General features: G+C 43.7%; 1 protein-coding gene across 1 annotated transcript in view; it reads left to right on the top strand.

Annotated features, from left to right (window-relative positions):
* Nucleotides 1–1922: 1922 nt before the first annotated feature.
* N4BP1 (NEDD4 binding protein 1) overlaps nt 1923–16877 on the top strand; it is a 61502-nt gene continuing 46547 nt past the window's right edge. The window contains exon 1 of the mRNA XM_052656152.1: nt 1923–2120. Coding sequence (XP_052512112.1) covers nt 1923–2120 — 198 coding nt within the window. The remainder of the gene's footprint in view (nt 2121–16877) is intronic.

Genomic DNA, 16877 nt, shown 5'->3' with positions numbered 1-16877 from the left:
GCCCAACTTTTTTTCATGGTTGTGTGTACGCACTACTTAAGTAGTTTCAGGATGAGCTTTGGTGGGGAAAGGGGAAGAAGCTGTAGTATGCTTTTCAAAGCAGTGTCTCTCTCAGTCCTAACAAGCAATTAGGACTCACCAGCAGGGAAGTCGTTGGGAGCAAACAGGAACCACCCGGGGAAAGCCCTGTCGGATTACTGAACAATAGAAACTCCATTTAAGGCGAGGGCACTGGGAAGACAGGAAGTAACATGCTGTGCTGACGCCAGCTCCGAGTGCAGTCTACTTGGGAGGCCACTGCTCTCCACCTGACCTGCCTCAGCCAATCTCGGGTCATCCACCTGATGGATGAAGGTGGCGGGCGATGCGGACACCTAGGGAAAAGTCCAGGGGAGCAGGAAGCTGTGCGTCTGTTAAGCCTAGTGGCTCTCTTCCCTGTGCTGAGTCATCCTTCGGTGGGGTACCAGCGGACCACACCTGTCTGAACTTCTGAGGCATATGGAAAACCCCAGCAGCCAGGATTCTTGAGAGGTTTTACCTTGGGTAATCCCTCTCACCAAGGCCTTTTCCCCTTTGGCCTTTCCAACGGCAACATTTTTAGATCCCCTTCTTTCTCCTCAAGGGGTAATCCATACAGAGCAAGGGGGTCCCCAGGCTCACTAATTCAGTATGGCTGCATAATCCACACAAAGCTTTTCTGTGAAAATAGAGCCCTAAATATATTGCTAATTTAACAATAATAATAGCTAATAATGCATGCTTAGGTACTATATTGATTTTCATAACAGCAGGAAGTACTGATTGCTATCCACATTGACAGATGATAAAATGTGGGCTTAGACAAGTAATATGCTCATGGTCCCGAAGTCTCTTATTATATGACAACATTTAGGACAGAGAAAGGAAACCACTTTATCTTCCACAATCTGTTTTCATGGAGTCAGAGAACATAAAATCTGGAAAAGACTTCGGAGATATCTGGGAGCAACCCAGGTATCTAAACCCTAAGAGGGTTTAGGGTGTACTTGCCCACGTCCCACATTAAAAAATCACACAAGAGCCCCCCATCCCCCAGGTCTTGTACATCTCCTTATAACACAACCTCCTCCTCCCCTCCCAAAAGAAAACATGTTTTGACTTTTCTTTAATCATTCCCTTTTCAACTCTCCATACACATTATTCCCACTTTCTTCTCTGTTACCATTTTTACTGAAATAACAACGGAAAGAGGGAAAACAAAGGAAGCGGGGAGGAGGGGGTAGGAGAGGAGGAGAGAGGAGAGTGAGAGGAGGAGGGAGGAAGAGAGAACCATCTATCAACGCATGAGAACCTGGATAACTCAATTTGCTAGAGCCCTAGGTTGGGTTTCAAAATGTCTGAAAGCAAGCCAAATCCCTAGCGTGACACTGGGTCAGGCTCGCGTACTGGCTGGGGGCTTCAATTTCCCCATCTGTGAAGCCATTAATTCACCAGCCACCAGGCCACTCAAAAGCCTCAGTGCCCTCACCGAAGACCACCCGGGGCCCTCTCGAGCGCCATCGCTGTGCCAACAACAAACATGGCGACTGAGCGTGACGTCCACTTCTACCGCCTCCGCCCCCACGCCCACCCTCACGCCCGCGGGGTGGCGACTCTCAATGACGGCGGCGGGCGGGGCGCATGCGCGGCGGCGGGGCCCGGCCCGCGGCGGCGGCGGCGGCGGCGGCGGCGGCGGTGAAGGGGCTATCTGCCCTCAGTTGCCCAGTTGCGGCGGCCGCGGCGGGATGGTGTAGCTGGCCTTCCGGCCAGGCGGCGGGGCGCGGGCCGGGGCGAGGCGGCCGAAACGGCCGACGCCGCCTGACGGGCTCGGGTGCAGCGGCAGCACGCTGAGGGGGCGTCGCCGCCGCCGGCCCCCGGCGCCGCCGCGGGAGGCCGCGCCCGCCATGGCGGCCCGGGCCGTGCTGGACGAGTTCACGGCGCCGGCCGAGAAGGCGGCGCTGCTGGAGAGGAGCCGCGGCCGCATCGAGGGCCTGTTCGGCGTGAGCCTGGCCGTGCTCGGCGCGCTCGGAGCTGAGGAACCGCTGCCCGCGCGCATCTGGCTGCAGCTCCGCGGGGCGCAGGAGGCGGTGCACAGCGCCAAGGTGAGTCCGGCCGCCGCCCCCGCGAGATGGCCTTCCCCGGCCCGGCCCCCTGCCGCGCGCGCGGCCTTGGGTTAATCGGGGGTCCCTGGGCGGCCCACCCCCTTCTTCCCCGCGCCAGCGCAGCCAGGCGCGGTGCTGAGAGCGCCGTTCCGAGCCTCGGCGCTCGAACCATGTGACCTTGGCTAGCGGTTTCATCTCCGGCGCCTCAGTTTCCCCGTGTGTAAAGTGGCGTTGACGAAAGCACCTGACTCGGAGGGCTGCGGCGAGGATTCGCCTAGGTGATGTGCTGAGGCTGGCCCGGAGTGAAGGCGTCGAGAGTGTTGCCTGTTGTTCAGGCTGGTGCGTAGGGCCTTGCTGGCTGGGCGCGCGACCTCCGGCCCACCACCTCAGCCACTCTTCTCTTCCCAGGCCTCCGCTACAGGGATTCTGACCCTTCGAGGGATGTCAGTCCCTCTGAGAATCTGACAAAACCATCGTAGTAGTGTAGTACTCAGAGAACATCAACAAGAGAAGGGAATGTTTAATAGTGGTGCTAAAAATAGCATGATTCCTCGTATTGGTTTTGTGTGCCACTAACATTTATCGAATGGTTATAGCACATCTGACGTTATGTGCGATACTTCAGAAGGATTATCAGTTGCAGCCCTTAAAAAAAAAATCCAGTGAGGTAGATTTTATTATCTTCCTGTCTGTAACAGCTGGGGAAACTGAAACTTTCGGAGAGGTGACTCACCTTCTCTCTAAATCAGCATTTCAGACTTACACCTACTTTAGACATCTACTCCCTTCCCTCCGCAAGCCAAAATACTGCGAGTACATCCTCCCCTCACCCTCACCCCACCCCCACCAGCCAAGTTTCTCCAGCTTTTCCCATCAAGTAAGTGGGAGCGTCACAACTCAGACAGAGGCAGTTTGTTTCCAGAGACCTTGTTCTTGATACCATCTTCGAAATGATGAGCACTGGGGGTGGGGGGATCCTTTGTTCGTGTTCTCCTTCAGAAATTTCACAATGACCTTGAAGAATCTGATTAGCTGTAACTCTTGACTTTTCTTAACTTAAAGAAAGAAAAAAAAAAAAAAAACTGGTTGCTTGCTCTTAATGTGTTTAGAGAAGATAGGACATTTAACTGTATGATTCTTGTCCAAGCTTAAAGCAGTGCAGATGTTGAATCAAGTTTACTTTGCTGTTCTTGATTTTTTTTTTTTTTAATTACCTTCCTGATTTCACACAGCTGGTCTTAACTTCTTCCCAGTCCTCTTCCTGGTTTTCTCCTCCAGCTACTCAGTTTCTTCCCACTTAGCAGGGCTGAAAAGTTTGACATGACTAAGTCCTATAATGGCTTCTGAAGTCTCTTCCATGCACTCATTCCTTCCTTTTCCATTACTTTTGCAGCAATTAAGACCTCCTTTCTTGGTATGTGCCCTTTCTATTTCATTGCCTTCCGTCTCTCCCCACTACAACTTGCCTGAGACTAATCCTCCCACAAGAAGTCTCCTATTGCCCAACTCATTTCACTCTAAACTTTTCTGATTTACAAAACACTTATTAATCCAAGCCTACTTTATTTTTGCAGTTTTCTGCGTTAGCATCTCTCAGTTTAAAACTCAGCTGTAGTTTGACTACTACACTGCTTTTATTGTGTACTCTGCCTGCTCCAAGTTCAGCTTCACTCATGGCTCACTGCAAAGCGTGGAAGGTGCTGCTTTTGCTTTGCAGAAAAACCCTGCCAGACCCTCCCAGCTCCAGTCCTCTTGCCTGTCCCTGCTGTGCAACTCGTCATAAGCTAATTGGAAAAGGTGTGTCTTACCTTATCTTGGTAGTATGTGTCACCTGCCCTTTATCTTTGTTATATGTGTTGTGCATAATCCAGCCCTCCCACTTGTAAGAAATCTGTTTTTTTCCCCCATTGAGAGTTACTGGTAAGAGTTCAATGCCATACTCAAAGGCTTTGTTCTCGTTAATTCATTTTGGAGTTTGCTTTACCTTCTTTCGAGAAGAGAAAATTTGATTTTTAAAAAATTTACTTGATTTCTAAAAACTAAGAACAGAGGGACTTCCTGGTGTTTCAGTGGTTAGCTCTCCGTGTGTCCACTGCAGGCAGGGGGCATGGGTTCATTCCTTGCCAGGGAGCTAAGATCCTGTATGTTAGGCAGTGCAGCCAAAACAAAAATTCAAGAATAGGAGAACAAACTTCAACATCTACAATATTTTAAGTTAAGCTCTGGAAGAAAAGATTTAGGGGAAGGAAGTTTCAGGGGAAGGACTTTTTGAAGCTTTTTTAGCTTAGTTGTGGCTGACTCTGTGCGACCGTATGGACTGTAGTCCGCCAGGCTCCTCTGTCCATGGGATTCTCCAGGCAAGAATACTGGAGTGGGTTGCCATTTCCTTCTCCAGGGGCTTTTGCCGACGCAGGGATTAGAACCCATGTCTCCTGCATCTCCTTGCATTTCCAAGCGGATTTTTTTTTTTTTTCACCACTGAGCCACCAGGGAAGTAGAGTCTCTGATTAATTGCAACTTTCTGGGTCTCATCAGATGGTTCCTGTTGTTTTCCTGCTTTAAAAACGTTAATTCACTACTCTTCAGCAAATGCTCAGGTAGAGGAGAATGTGGAGGTGTAGTTAGGGCTCCATGGAGAGGTGAGGTGTGGCCTCTGATAGAAAGTGATAATGTTCTGGGAAGGTTTTTTTTTTTTTATAAAGGCACATGCTCTAGGAGTGACCATTTTTGTCAAAGGGGAATTTGTTGGAGGAAGTAACACTTGGGCTGGTCTTTGAAGAACCAGGACATTCCCAGGTAGAAATGGTTGCATGCAAGGACCTAGAAGCCAGAAAAACATGGAGTGTTTGGGTAGGAAGTGTCAAGGTGCCCTGTGAGAGGTGAAGCCTCCAGGGACCCAAATGCAGGCCAGTTGGGCCTTATCAGTAGGGAGTCAGTGAGGATTTAGGGAAAGGATTTGCTTGAAATTCTGTATTTGAAGACTCAGACAGTAAAGCCTCTGTTTACAATGCGGGAGACCCGGGTTCTAGCCCTGGGTTGGGAAGATCCCCTGGAGAAGGAAATGGCAATCCACTCCAGTACTGTTGCCTAGAAAATCCCATGGACAGAGGAGCCTGGCAGGCTGCAGTCTATGGGGTCCCAAAGAGTTGGAAACGACTGAGTGACTTCAGTTCACAAGACCCAACTGTAGAGGGAACATCGTTCCAATTTAGAATTAGGCATGAATAAGGTGAGGAGGTTTTCACTAGGACTGGCAACTAAGTGTATGTAGGGACTGAGGGAGAGCCAGTGCAGAAAGGATGGTTGGTGGATACATTGTTTGACCTGTAGGTTGGTGGGATCAGCTTTCCCATACTTAAAAAACTTCTGTGCTTAGAAGTATGTTAGGTTGCCTCTTGACCTCAAGGAACCCACAGTGTAATATGAGAGACAAAGTTGGAAACATTATTAAAGAGTTGATGTGCAGTGTGTTACATTAATAGGGGAAAGGAAGGGTTGCTCTGCCCAAGGGGGTGTAAGGCCATCAGATTTACATTTCTAAGCATTGCCTGCATCATCAGTGTTTATACTGCTTGTCTTATGCTGCTATAGTACTACTTGCTTGTTAGTGATGATATGATTACAGAAATTGGGGATAAGTGTTTGCAACTTTTATAGCAATGTGACATTACTACAGGGGCTAGAGAAGCCGTGTCTGAAAGTGAGAGGGAAACCGGAAGGGGCATTGTGCATAAAGGACCAGTGGGCGGGGACTGAAGTCCAAGGTGGCAGACATCATGGAAACAAAGGAGATTGACTTTCAGAGAGGAAGTGGAGGCACTGATATGAGCTGCCCAATTTACAAAGAAATCAAAGATGCAAAGCAAGGGTGGGATCTTTGGAGTCTGGCATTGGTGGGAAGAGATGAGGCTGAAGAGATCTCAGCTCCCGAGAGTGCAAAGGGTTAGATCCTTACTTTAGATCACAGAGCCCCTGGGACCAGGTGAGGAGACTGCATGGGGAAGTGGCTGGTTGGTAGGAAGGAACTGGTGACCAGGGTGCTCCTGCACAGTGTGGGTGTCTGATCTTCTCACCCAAAGGAACCCAGACGTCTTCATTTCATAATGGGAAGTCTGTTTTAAGAGACAACTAATTTATGTTTTGAAAACCATGCATGCTGTGAATTACAGCTCAATAAAAGTTCTACACCACTATATTTTTCAAGTACATATTCTGAAAAATAAAAGTAAAAATCAGTCACAGATACTAAACAGAACATGTCAGTGGACCAGGTTCAGCTTTTGGATTACATTTTTAGGACCTCTGCTTTAGATAGTAGGAGACAAGGTGAATAAAGATACACTTTTTTTTTTTTTTCCATTTTGGGAAAGAGGGCATTTGAAGGCCTAGATTTCACTTTCACTTTTCATTTTCATACACTGGAGAAGGAAATGGCAACCCATTCCAGTGTTCTTGCCTGGAGAATCCCAGGGACGGGGGAGCCTGGTGGCCTGCCGTCTGTGGGGTCGCACAGAGTCGGACACGACTGAAGCGACTCAGCAGCAGCAGCAGCAGTACTGTCTTAGTAAAATAGGATGCCAGTTAACACCCAAAGAGGGAGGCTAAGAACTTGAAGACAGTGCAGTAAGTCAGCATAGATGCAGTGGAACTGTTGGAAGTGCATTGGAAAGGAACAAAAAAAGTACTGGAATTGAACTAAGGACCAGGGAAGATTAGATGGTTTGAATTTATTGTATCACTTGCTCTAGAAGTTCTCAAGTAGGTGATGATTTCCGGCACTCAGAATGTTGATGAGGCCGGCACATAAAGACTGCGGGAGTCTAAGGTGCAAATGAAGAAGGCAGAATGGGGCCCAAGAAACGCTTCTGAATGGTCATCTAGGACAGTCCAAGAATATGTAAGACTTGCCTTCTACTGTCAGTGAACTAATAGCTTGAGAGATTCAGACCAGAGAGGAGGGAGGTGAAGGCAGAAAGAATATAAAGAACTGTAAGAATCAAGGAAGGGACAGGACCTTCGACTGTGTCCCCTCCTAGACTCAGGGGATCCTGCAGGCAGAGGACAAGTTCAGTGTTGAAGAATTCTAGAGGTGGTCGTTAGGCAGTTCAGCGATCAGAATATTGGATATGGAAGATTTCTGAGGACCGAGGGGTGGTGCCTCAGTGGTCACGGGTAAAGCGAAAGCATTCTTTTTAACTTAGAGAAAGAAATGAAAGGCTAAAGGATGATAGAGTGTGACATCTAGAAGATAATGCAGTGCTGAGGTCACTGAGGTCCATAGCAGGGAGTTGGGTGCTAGAGTTAGTCCATGAGCTGGGAGCCTGTCCCGGAGGTTAACAAACGAGGAGTGATCGGAAGTAAACAGCATGGCTGCTCCTTGTATGACTTCTCCATGAGAAGTACCATAAAGATGGTACTGAATTTGCTACAGCTGCCCATCAGTTGGTGTTATTTCAGACATTACTTCATGGCAATGAATAGCCACCATGAAGCATAGCCAGTGACCTACCAAAACCATCAATCTGGAGGGCTTATAAGGAGGGTAATTTGGAGGACTTATCAATCTTAAACACTGAAATTATTACTCAGTACACCTGAGAAGCTGTGGTCAAGTAAACTTAACATCCAACCTGCTTTTAATTTGGGAGGAAAAAAAGAGAGGGTCTTATGAAGAGTTGGTGATTGTCTTTACCTGAGTTTTTGCTTACATATTTGTGGAGTAAGAGAGGAGAAAGATAAGGGTAAAGAAAATGCAATTCCGGTAAAAGTGGTGTATATTACTTCACTGACTTCAGAGGGTTAAAATGCACCCTGTGTTGTTTAATTTCCTTTTGTGTTAGAAGAATTTGGTATCTGGTTTCATGAACAGATTCTTCAACAGTAGATTTGTTCATGGGGGAAATAATCCATAGATGTAATAGTGGGTAGTGACAGTTTTTGTTTTGATTTTACCAGAAAAGAGGTTGGAGGCTTTTTTGCGTTTCCTGGAATGATAATTTTTAACTGACTCTGGTTGTGAAAATCATCTTCTTAAGAAAAAGTGATTTGTTCAGTCTCGTTTTAATGGTTAATATTTTGGGGTTATATCCAGAATGTTGAAATAAGGGATACTTTCACTGCTCATACTAGGGTCAAAGTGATTGCTTATGACTGTAGTTTCCCCTTCCCGATTTGTTTACCAGCTAGTATTGCAGGGTTTTAATTAAATCAGGGATATTTTGTTCAGTGTTGAGTTTCTACTAAATATAATTGTATGAAGTTAGAAATCTTGCATTTCAAAAACAGTTAATAGGGGGAAGATCCTTACTGTAAAGATCTGCTTTTTAAAAGTTCAGTTATGTCTTATGGAAACAACATAGGAAAATCCTTTTGTTTAAAGAAACCAAATTATTTCTTTTTTTTTTAAGTTGTTTATTGAATTTGTTACAATATTGCTTCTGTTTTTTGTTTTGGTTTTTGAGCAGTGAGGCATGTGGGATCTTGGTACCCTCATCAGGGATTGAACCTGCAGCCCCTGCATTGAAAGGCACAGTCTTAACCAGGGCACCACCGGGGAAGTCCCCCAAATTCTATATCTTTTTTTCTTTTTTTGGCTGCGCTGGGTCTTTGTTCCTTTGTGTGGGCTTCCTCTAGTTGCAGTGAGTGGTGGCTTCTCTTCATTGTCGCTGTGGTGTGCTGGCTTCTCACTGCACTGGCTCCTCGTGTGGAACACAGACTCTAGATGCTCGGGCTGCGGTATTGGTGACTCGCGGGCTTAGTGGTGCACAGGCTTAGTTGCTTCCCGGCATGTGGAGTCTTCCCAGACCAGGGATCAAACCTGTGTCCTCTGCCTTGGAGAAGATTCCTATCCACTGCACCACCAGGGAAGTCCAGAATAATTTCTTTTAATTGTTAATTTAAGAGTTTCTTTTCAACTTGGAGAAAATTTTGTTCAGTTTTAGTGCTGACAGAATTAGCTACATTAATTGATGAGTAAGAGCTATGTGGATTCACATCTGAATTTTCTGTGTAAAAGTCAGTTGTGATTATGGCACCTTTTCTTCGAAACTGTCTACCAGTCACCTGGGATCTATATCCATTCTTGAACCTGCATGTTTAGTTCACAGAGTGTTTCATTATTAACCCTATTTTTAGGCCATTTTAAAAATTAAGATAGCTTAGGTTAATGCTGATGATATTATCTCTAATAGGCTGATAGATAGATCAGGATTTGGCTGAAGTGACAGAAATCTATACAATACAAAATGGTTTAGTTTTCTTTCACTCAACAAGAAGTCTTAAACAACAGTTCAAAGCTGAGTTGTAGTCAGGAGCCATCAGGGTCAAGGTCTCTGCAGTTCCTTTGGCCTTTCCCTTATGGTCACGAAGTAACTGATGCAGCTCGTCACCATATCTCTGTTTCAAGGAGGAAGAAAGAAGACACAGTAGCTTTCAACAACATCCCAGCAGACTTTTCCTTATGTCTTGTTGACCAGGATGATGTCATATGGCCAGTATGGAAAAGGAGCTAGGAAATGCTCAGGTTTAACTAGATACATTACTGCCCTGAACACAATCTGGATTCTGTTGTGAAAGAAGCAGAACATGGGTATTGGTAGACAGTAGGAAGGACTGCTGCGCCATGTCATCTGCTTCTTAAAATAGGCCCTTAATCTCCACTGTTTTTTTTTTTTTTAAGTTTTGTTTTCATGAATAGGATTTTTTTAAATGAGCACTTTGTTTCATTTTTTTTAAAAAATGTAATTTCTAAAGATACAAAGTGAGCACACATCAAACATTTACTTAACTCATCTGTGGGGTAACTAGCTGCATAGGAAAACTGGCTCAAGAAACAAGATATGATCAGAAGTACTGAAAAAAGAATGTTGGAATAAGACTGCTAGACTGGATACAAAACTTGTTCATACCGTACAGAATAATGAAACTCTGATTTTGGAGGTTATCTCAGAAATCATCTGTGTCTTTACTGCACAAAAATCTGCAAGTTAATGTGTTCTTGCCTTTTTTTCAATATAAAATAGTATGTTAAAAAGCACATACTCCTAGAGCATACAGACATGGGCAAACTTTTTCCATAAAGAGCCAGATAATAAATTTTCAGACTTTGCCATGAAAGGTGAGGAGACTCAGTAGAAGTGGACCAAGTTTCCCTTTTGACTTGACACAGTTAATAAATGTTCGCAATTTAAGAAATGCCGAGTGCCCCAAAGAAAGGAATAGTTTTAGCATCCTTATGAGGTGAAAGAGAAATCTTTGTGATTGATTGCCTGGTGACCTTTGCAAAACATCAAAGATAGTTTAGGTGTAGAAGACTTTCAGAGTGGTATACCACAAAGTAATAGAAAAGAACAAATTATTCAGACATTGAGTAACATGGATGAATCTCAGAAATATTATGCCAAGTGAGAACAGTCTTACACAAAACACTGCATGCTAATTCTATATGTGTGACGTACTAGGCAAGGCGAGACTTAATTGTGTAATTATGGTGGGGGAAAAATCAGACTAATCAGAGCAGAACGACTGGAAAAAGACATTAAATACAGACTGGGTATTAGATGATACTAAGGAATTACTGTTCATTTTGTTGGGTACAATAATGACATTGTGCTTATATTAAAAAGAAAACATGTGGTGTGTGTGTTTAAACTATGCTTGGCGTCTCTCACTTGGAAATTAGCCATGTATCCAAAGAATGTCCGTTAGGGAACCATTTACTGTTAGTCCAACCAGGGTCTTAAATTAAGATATTGGAAATTATGCTTAAACTGACAAGTACTGAGCAACATATAACTTCTGATATATATTTTTAAAAGTTATAATTCAGTGTAGTTGAATGTGTACATTTTTCTTCTGCATAATCAGTCTCTTCATGAAAGGAAAACCTTAAAGTAAAAAAAATATCTTACGCATGCATTGTACTCTGCACTGGTAAAATCAGAGAAAGGACATCTGTTTTTAAGTTAGCATTAAAATGATCAAATCAGATAGATTTGTAGAAGGATTTTTTTTTAGCCATGCCATATGACCTGGATTATCTTAGTTTTCTTCCAGGGACTGAACCCAGGCCACGGCAGTGAAAGCGCCGAGTCCTAATCACTGGACCACCAGGGTTTGTTTTTGTTAAGCATGAATTTATATTCTAAAAACAACTGCCTTTGGAGTTTCAGCTTCTGTGCATTTTAGGTTGTTTTTGTTGTTGAGAAGTTAACTCATTATGAGTTCAGATGTTTCGTTTTTTTATTTTCTAGGAGTAATATAGATTTATGTGAAAGCTTGTTGTTCTCTATAAACCAACTTGAACAGAAGTTCTTTAGGAAACTTTATTATCTACTTTATTAATAACCCCTGGAGATAGGAATATATTTCACATTCACACCGTGAAGAAATAAATACTTTTTCTCATTTGGAGACACAGAAAACTTTAAGCTTTGGTTCCCTTATCTTAGCCACAGGTTGAAAAGTAATCCCAAACCACAAAACTGGTGCAGGTTTATAAGGGCTGTTCTGTCAGTAGGCCTGAAACACGTTCTTGCACAAACAGAAGAACAGAAAAAGCTAAAACCAGATATTCCTGTAGTCTCTCATGCCACAAGAAGTGGTTCCCTGTTACCTGCTGACAGGTTGCCGTGTGATCAGATGCTAAAATCAGATTCCTACAGACTAGATTCATGTGTGAAACTGAGTAGGTGGAAATGCCCAGGGGATAGTCTGCAGCCTAACAGTATTAAAGGCTAGATGGGCATTTGGAGTTACTGTCAGAGATGTAAAAGTTATCTTTGGAACTTAAAAGAGCCTATTAGAGTATAATTGAGGGAGAGGCCCAAGACAGAACCTTATGGAATATCTGCATTTAAGGGACAGTAGAGAAAGGCAGCAAAGGATTTGGGGGGATAGTCAGAAAGACAGGCTTTAGTTGTCATTCAGGAAAGTGGTTTCAGTTTAAATGGGGGCAGAATCCACATTTCAAGGGGTTGACAGGGAACGGGGTTTGGGATACTTTTTGACACAGCGTGAAGAGGCAAAGACAGAGTGGCTCTATGCATGCGCAGTTGGGGCTGAAGGAAGTGTGTTTTTAGGATCAAGGAGACGCACGCCGGTTTGTAGACAGAGGGACATGGATGGGTGGATGCAGGGGGAGTGATGAATCAAGGTCTAAGAAAATGGCATGGCTTTTAAGGAGAAAAAAGGAGAAGGGTTTATGAAAGGTAGAATGTTTAGATGAAAGCAGAGAGGCAGTCAAAGAAATTCATACATTCCCGGCTCATTTACTAAGAATAAGGAGAGTGACAGAAATGACGTTGGAGACCCAAAGAGCTTACTTGGTGAAGAGTGAAGATTAAATTGCTCAGGAGAACTGAAAGTTTGGGAAGCTGTAGGATTTGAGAGACTCTCAGTTGTAATGGGGGTGAAGTCTAGGGTGAAGTGTGGCTCCTAGTACTGTCCCCAGAAGTACACTCAGAGTGAGCATGCGGGGAAGTCCCTGCAGGGCTCCTGGGAAGAACTTGTAGGCATTTCAGAAATAAAATTGAGAAGAAAGATGGAACAGAAAGCAAATGTTGGAAATGCACTGGGAAAATGGTTAAAATGGTTATTTTAATTCTCTAGCAATATTATTAATGTTGCTGGTCAGATAGAGACATGTTATCTTAACAGGTTAAAATGTTATCTTAACCTGTTACAGATTTGTCAGTCAGTTCAGTTGTTCAGTCGTGTCTGACTCTTTGCAACCCCATGGATTGTAGCACGCCAGGCTTCCCTGTCCATCACCAGTTCGCAGAGCTTGATTAAACTCATGTCCGTTGAGTCAGTGATGCCATCCAGCCATCTCATCCTCTGTCGTCCCCTTCTCCTGCCTTCAATCTTTCCCAGCATTGGGGTCTTTTCCAGTGAGTCAGCTGTTCACATCAGGTGGCCAAAGTATTGGAGCCTCAGCTTCAGCATCAGTCCTTCCAGTGAATATTCAGGATTGATTTCCTTTAGGATTGAGTGGTTTGATCTCCTTGCAGTCCGAGGGACTCTTGAGTCTTCTCCAGTACCACACTTCAAAAGCATCAGTTCTTCAGTGCTAAGCTTTCTTTATGGTCCAACTCTCACATCCATACATGACTATTGGAAAAACCATAGCTTTGACTAGATGGACTATGCTGTCTAGGTTTGTCATAGCTTTTCTTTCAAGGAGCAAGTGTCTTTTAATTTTATGGCTGCAGTCACCATCTGCAATGATTTTGGAACCCAAGAAAATAAAGTCTGTCACTGTTTCCATTATTTCCCCAATTATTTGCCATAAAGTGATGAGACTGGATGCCATGATCCTAGTTTTTTGAGTTGAGTTTTAAGGCAACTTTTTTTCACTCCTGTTTAACTTTCATCAAGAAGCTCTTCAGTTCCTCTTTGCTTTCTGCGATAAAGGTGGTGTCATCTGCATATCTGAGGTTATTGACGTTTCTCCCAGCAGTCTTGATTCCAGCTTGTGCTTCATCCAGCCTGGCATTTTGCATGATGTACTCTGCATGTAAATTGAATAAGCAGGGTGACAGTATGCAGCCTTGACATACACCTTTCCGAGTTTTGAAGCAGTCCATTGTTCCATGTCCAGTTCTAGCTGTTTCTGGACCTGCGTGCAGATTTCTCAGGAGGTAGGTAAAGTAGTCTGGTATTCCTATCTCTTTAAGAATTTTCCACAGTTTGTTGTCATGCACACAGTCAGAAGCTTTGGCGTAGTCAATAAAGCAGAAGTAGATGTTTTTCTGGAACTCTCTTGCTTTTTCCATGATCCAGTAGGTCAATTTGATCTCTGGCAATTTGGTCTCTGGTTCTTCTCCCTTTTCTAAATCCAGCTTGAACATCTGGAAGTTCTCAGTTAACATACGGTTGAAGCCTTGCTTGGAGAATTGTGAGCATTACTTTCCTAGCGTGTGAGATGAGTGTAGTTGTGTGGTAGTTTGAACATTCTTTGGCATTGACTTTCTTTGGGATTGGAATCAAAACTGAACTTTTCCAGTCCTGTGGCCACTGCTGAGTTTTCCAAATTTGCTGGCATACTGAGTGCAGCACTTTAACAGCATTATCTTTTAGGACTTGAGATAGCTCAGCTAGAAATCATCTAGCTTTGTTAGTAATGATGCTTCCTAAGGCCCACTTGACTTCAGACTCCAGGATTTCTGGCTCTAGATGAGTGATCACACCGTCTTGGTTATCTGGGTCATTAAGATTTTTTTTGTACCATTCTTCTGTGTCTTCTTGCCACCTCTTCTTAATATCTTCTGCTTCTGTTAGGTCCATACAATTTCTGTCCTTTATTATGCCCATCTTGCATGAAATGTTCCCTTGGTATCTGCTTTTCTTGAAGAGATCTCTAGTCTTTCCCATTCTATTGTTTTCCTCTATTTCTATGCATTGATCACTCAGCAAGGCTTTCTTATCTCTCCTTGCTATTTTTTTGGAACTTTGCATTCAGATGGGTATAGCTTTCCTTTTCTCCTTTGCCTTTAGCTTCTCTTCTTTTCTCAGCTATTTGTAAGGCCTCCTCAGACAACCATTCTGCCTCTTTGCATTTCTTTTGCTTGGGGTCTTGATCACTGCCTCCTGTACAGTATCACGAACCTCTGTCCACAATTCTTCAGGCACTCTATCAGATCTAATCCCTTGAATCTATTTGTCACTTCCACTGTATAATTATATGGGATTTGATTTAGGTCATACCTGAATGGTCTAGTGGTTTTCCCTGCTTTCTTCAGTTTAAGTCTGAATTTTGCAATAAGGAGTTTGTAATCTGAGCCACAGTCAGCTCCTGGTCTTGTGTTTGCTGACTGTATAGGGCTTCTCCATCTTCGACTGCAAAGAGTATTATCAATCTGATTTTGATACTGACCATCTGGTGGTGTCTGTATATAGAGTCATCTCTTGTGTTGTTGGAAGAAAGTGAAAGTCACTCAGTCGTGTCCAACTCTTTGTGACCCCATGGACTGTATAGTCCACGGTATTTTCCAGGCCAGAATGCTGAAACAGTTTGCCATTCCCTTCTCCAGTGGACCACGTTGTGTCAGAACTCTCCATCATGACCCATTACAGATTTGTAGGTATTTATAGTAAATGTTTGTTTTCTGCAAGGCATTGTAATGCTTCTAGTTTACATACATTCTGTAGGACTCATGTGTCAATGTCTAAAAATATTACTCTTCCTCTTTTCTTTTCTCTTAGAGATAACATACAGTTTATGCAAGAGCATCCTGAGTTACAAGAAATCTTTAGAATTCTTAAGTGTACAGCCAAAGTAGAGAACTACTGGTCGGAACGATTTTAGAGCTCTGCCTGTAGTACATTGACGCTTCCTTGCCTGCGTAGTTTCTCCTTCCCCACTGATGTGTGGTTGACTTGTGTGTCTTCTGTTATGTTGTGCCAGGGCGCAGTTGCGCCCCTGGCACCTGCCAGAGTGTGTCAGCTCTGCAGCCATGATAGATGGTCCCCCGTTGCTGTGCTTTTCCACCGTTGTGTCTTCCGTATTTTTGCGCCTGTGCTGTCAGTCATTGCTGTTGCGTGCTCTCCAGGCAGCACCCTCGGCTGCTCCTTTTATTATTCAGCTGCCTCAAACCATATGTGATTTGGGAGACAAGCTGATAAAGTCCTTCAAGTGTGTGCCCATAATAAGAGATGGTAGCTGATGAACAGCGGTGCCAAGAACCCTTTCCCCAGGGTGCACATGCTCCAGAACAGCCACTTTGATCCTTTCTGTTTTTAGCTGTTGTGAGTAGCAGGGGTTGCCAGGAGCTTCTCCAGTACATGAATTGTTATGATCGAGTTAAGAAGAACTGAACTTGTAGAAAGTAGAATAATAGAAATCCGTTTTGCCATATGCAGGGGAAGTTACTGTTGTATATATTATATATTCTCCCCCACCCCACCCCCCCGACTTTTTTCCTTAAAAACCTGAGTAAAGTGAAACAGTGTTAACATTACAGGATGGAAGAAAACAGTTTTTGACTAATATTGAAATGTTCAGATGCCAAATACAGTCAAATGGAAATGATGACTGCTTGGATCCACAGAATCTTTCTTATCAATACAGCTGATGGCCAAACATCTAGAATGTAATAACACTGTATGCTGGTATACATTATTTCTCACTCCTGGAGTATAAAAATCAATTGTTGCTACTTAGTAATTTCCCAAGAGTAAATTATTTATGAAAAAAAATTGAATCTGAATCTCAAGGGATAATTACTCATTCCTCTTGGGAAATACTCAAAGAGAAAGGAGTTTGGGGTAGGTGAAGCTATAACGTTAGCTCCTAGCACAGCTCTTCCTCAAGCCTATGCAGTTCGTCTTGCATTAATAGTGTCGGTTATCTGGGGATAATGTCAGACAGCTCTGCTTGTATTGGGCATGTCTCTGCCAGTCTTCCTAGCGCTCACACAACAGTTCTCCTGAGGCCCTCTGTAATCTTGTCATACAGCATCAGAGCATGTTACACATCCACTTTAAAATTTTTAAATAAAATTAGGAAGGAGGGAAGGTAATAAAATAATATTTGCACATGGGTAAAATAAATCAGATATTACTGAAAGCTTTTGTGGTGAAGAATAGCAGCCCCTTGGTTTCTTCCCCACCCCCAGCTTCCTAAAGGCATCTGCTGTTTTTAACTATTTGTTCTGATGTTTACCTAAATAGTTATGAATAATATACTGCTATTTCTTATCAATATTGGACATTATTCACTTTCTTTAAGAAAAAGGATGAGGCAAAAACCAGATCCAT

The sequence above is a fragment of the Budorcas taxicolor genome, chromosome 18 (assembly GCF_023091745.1).
Source record: "Budorcas taxicolor isolate Tak-1 chromosome 18, Takin1.1, whole genome shotgun sequence".
Lineage (NCBI taxonomy): Eukaryota > Metazoa > Chordata > Mammalia > Artiodactyla > Bovidae > Budorcas > Budorcas taxicolor.
This window is presented reverse-complemented; position numbering and strand designations above follow the sequence as displayed.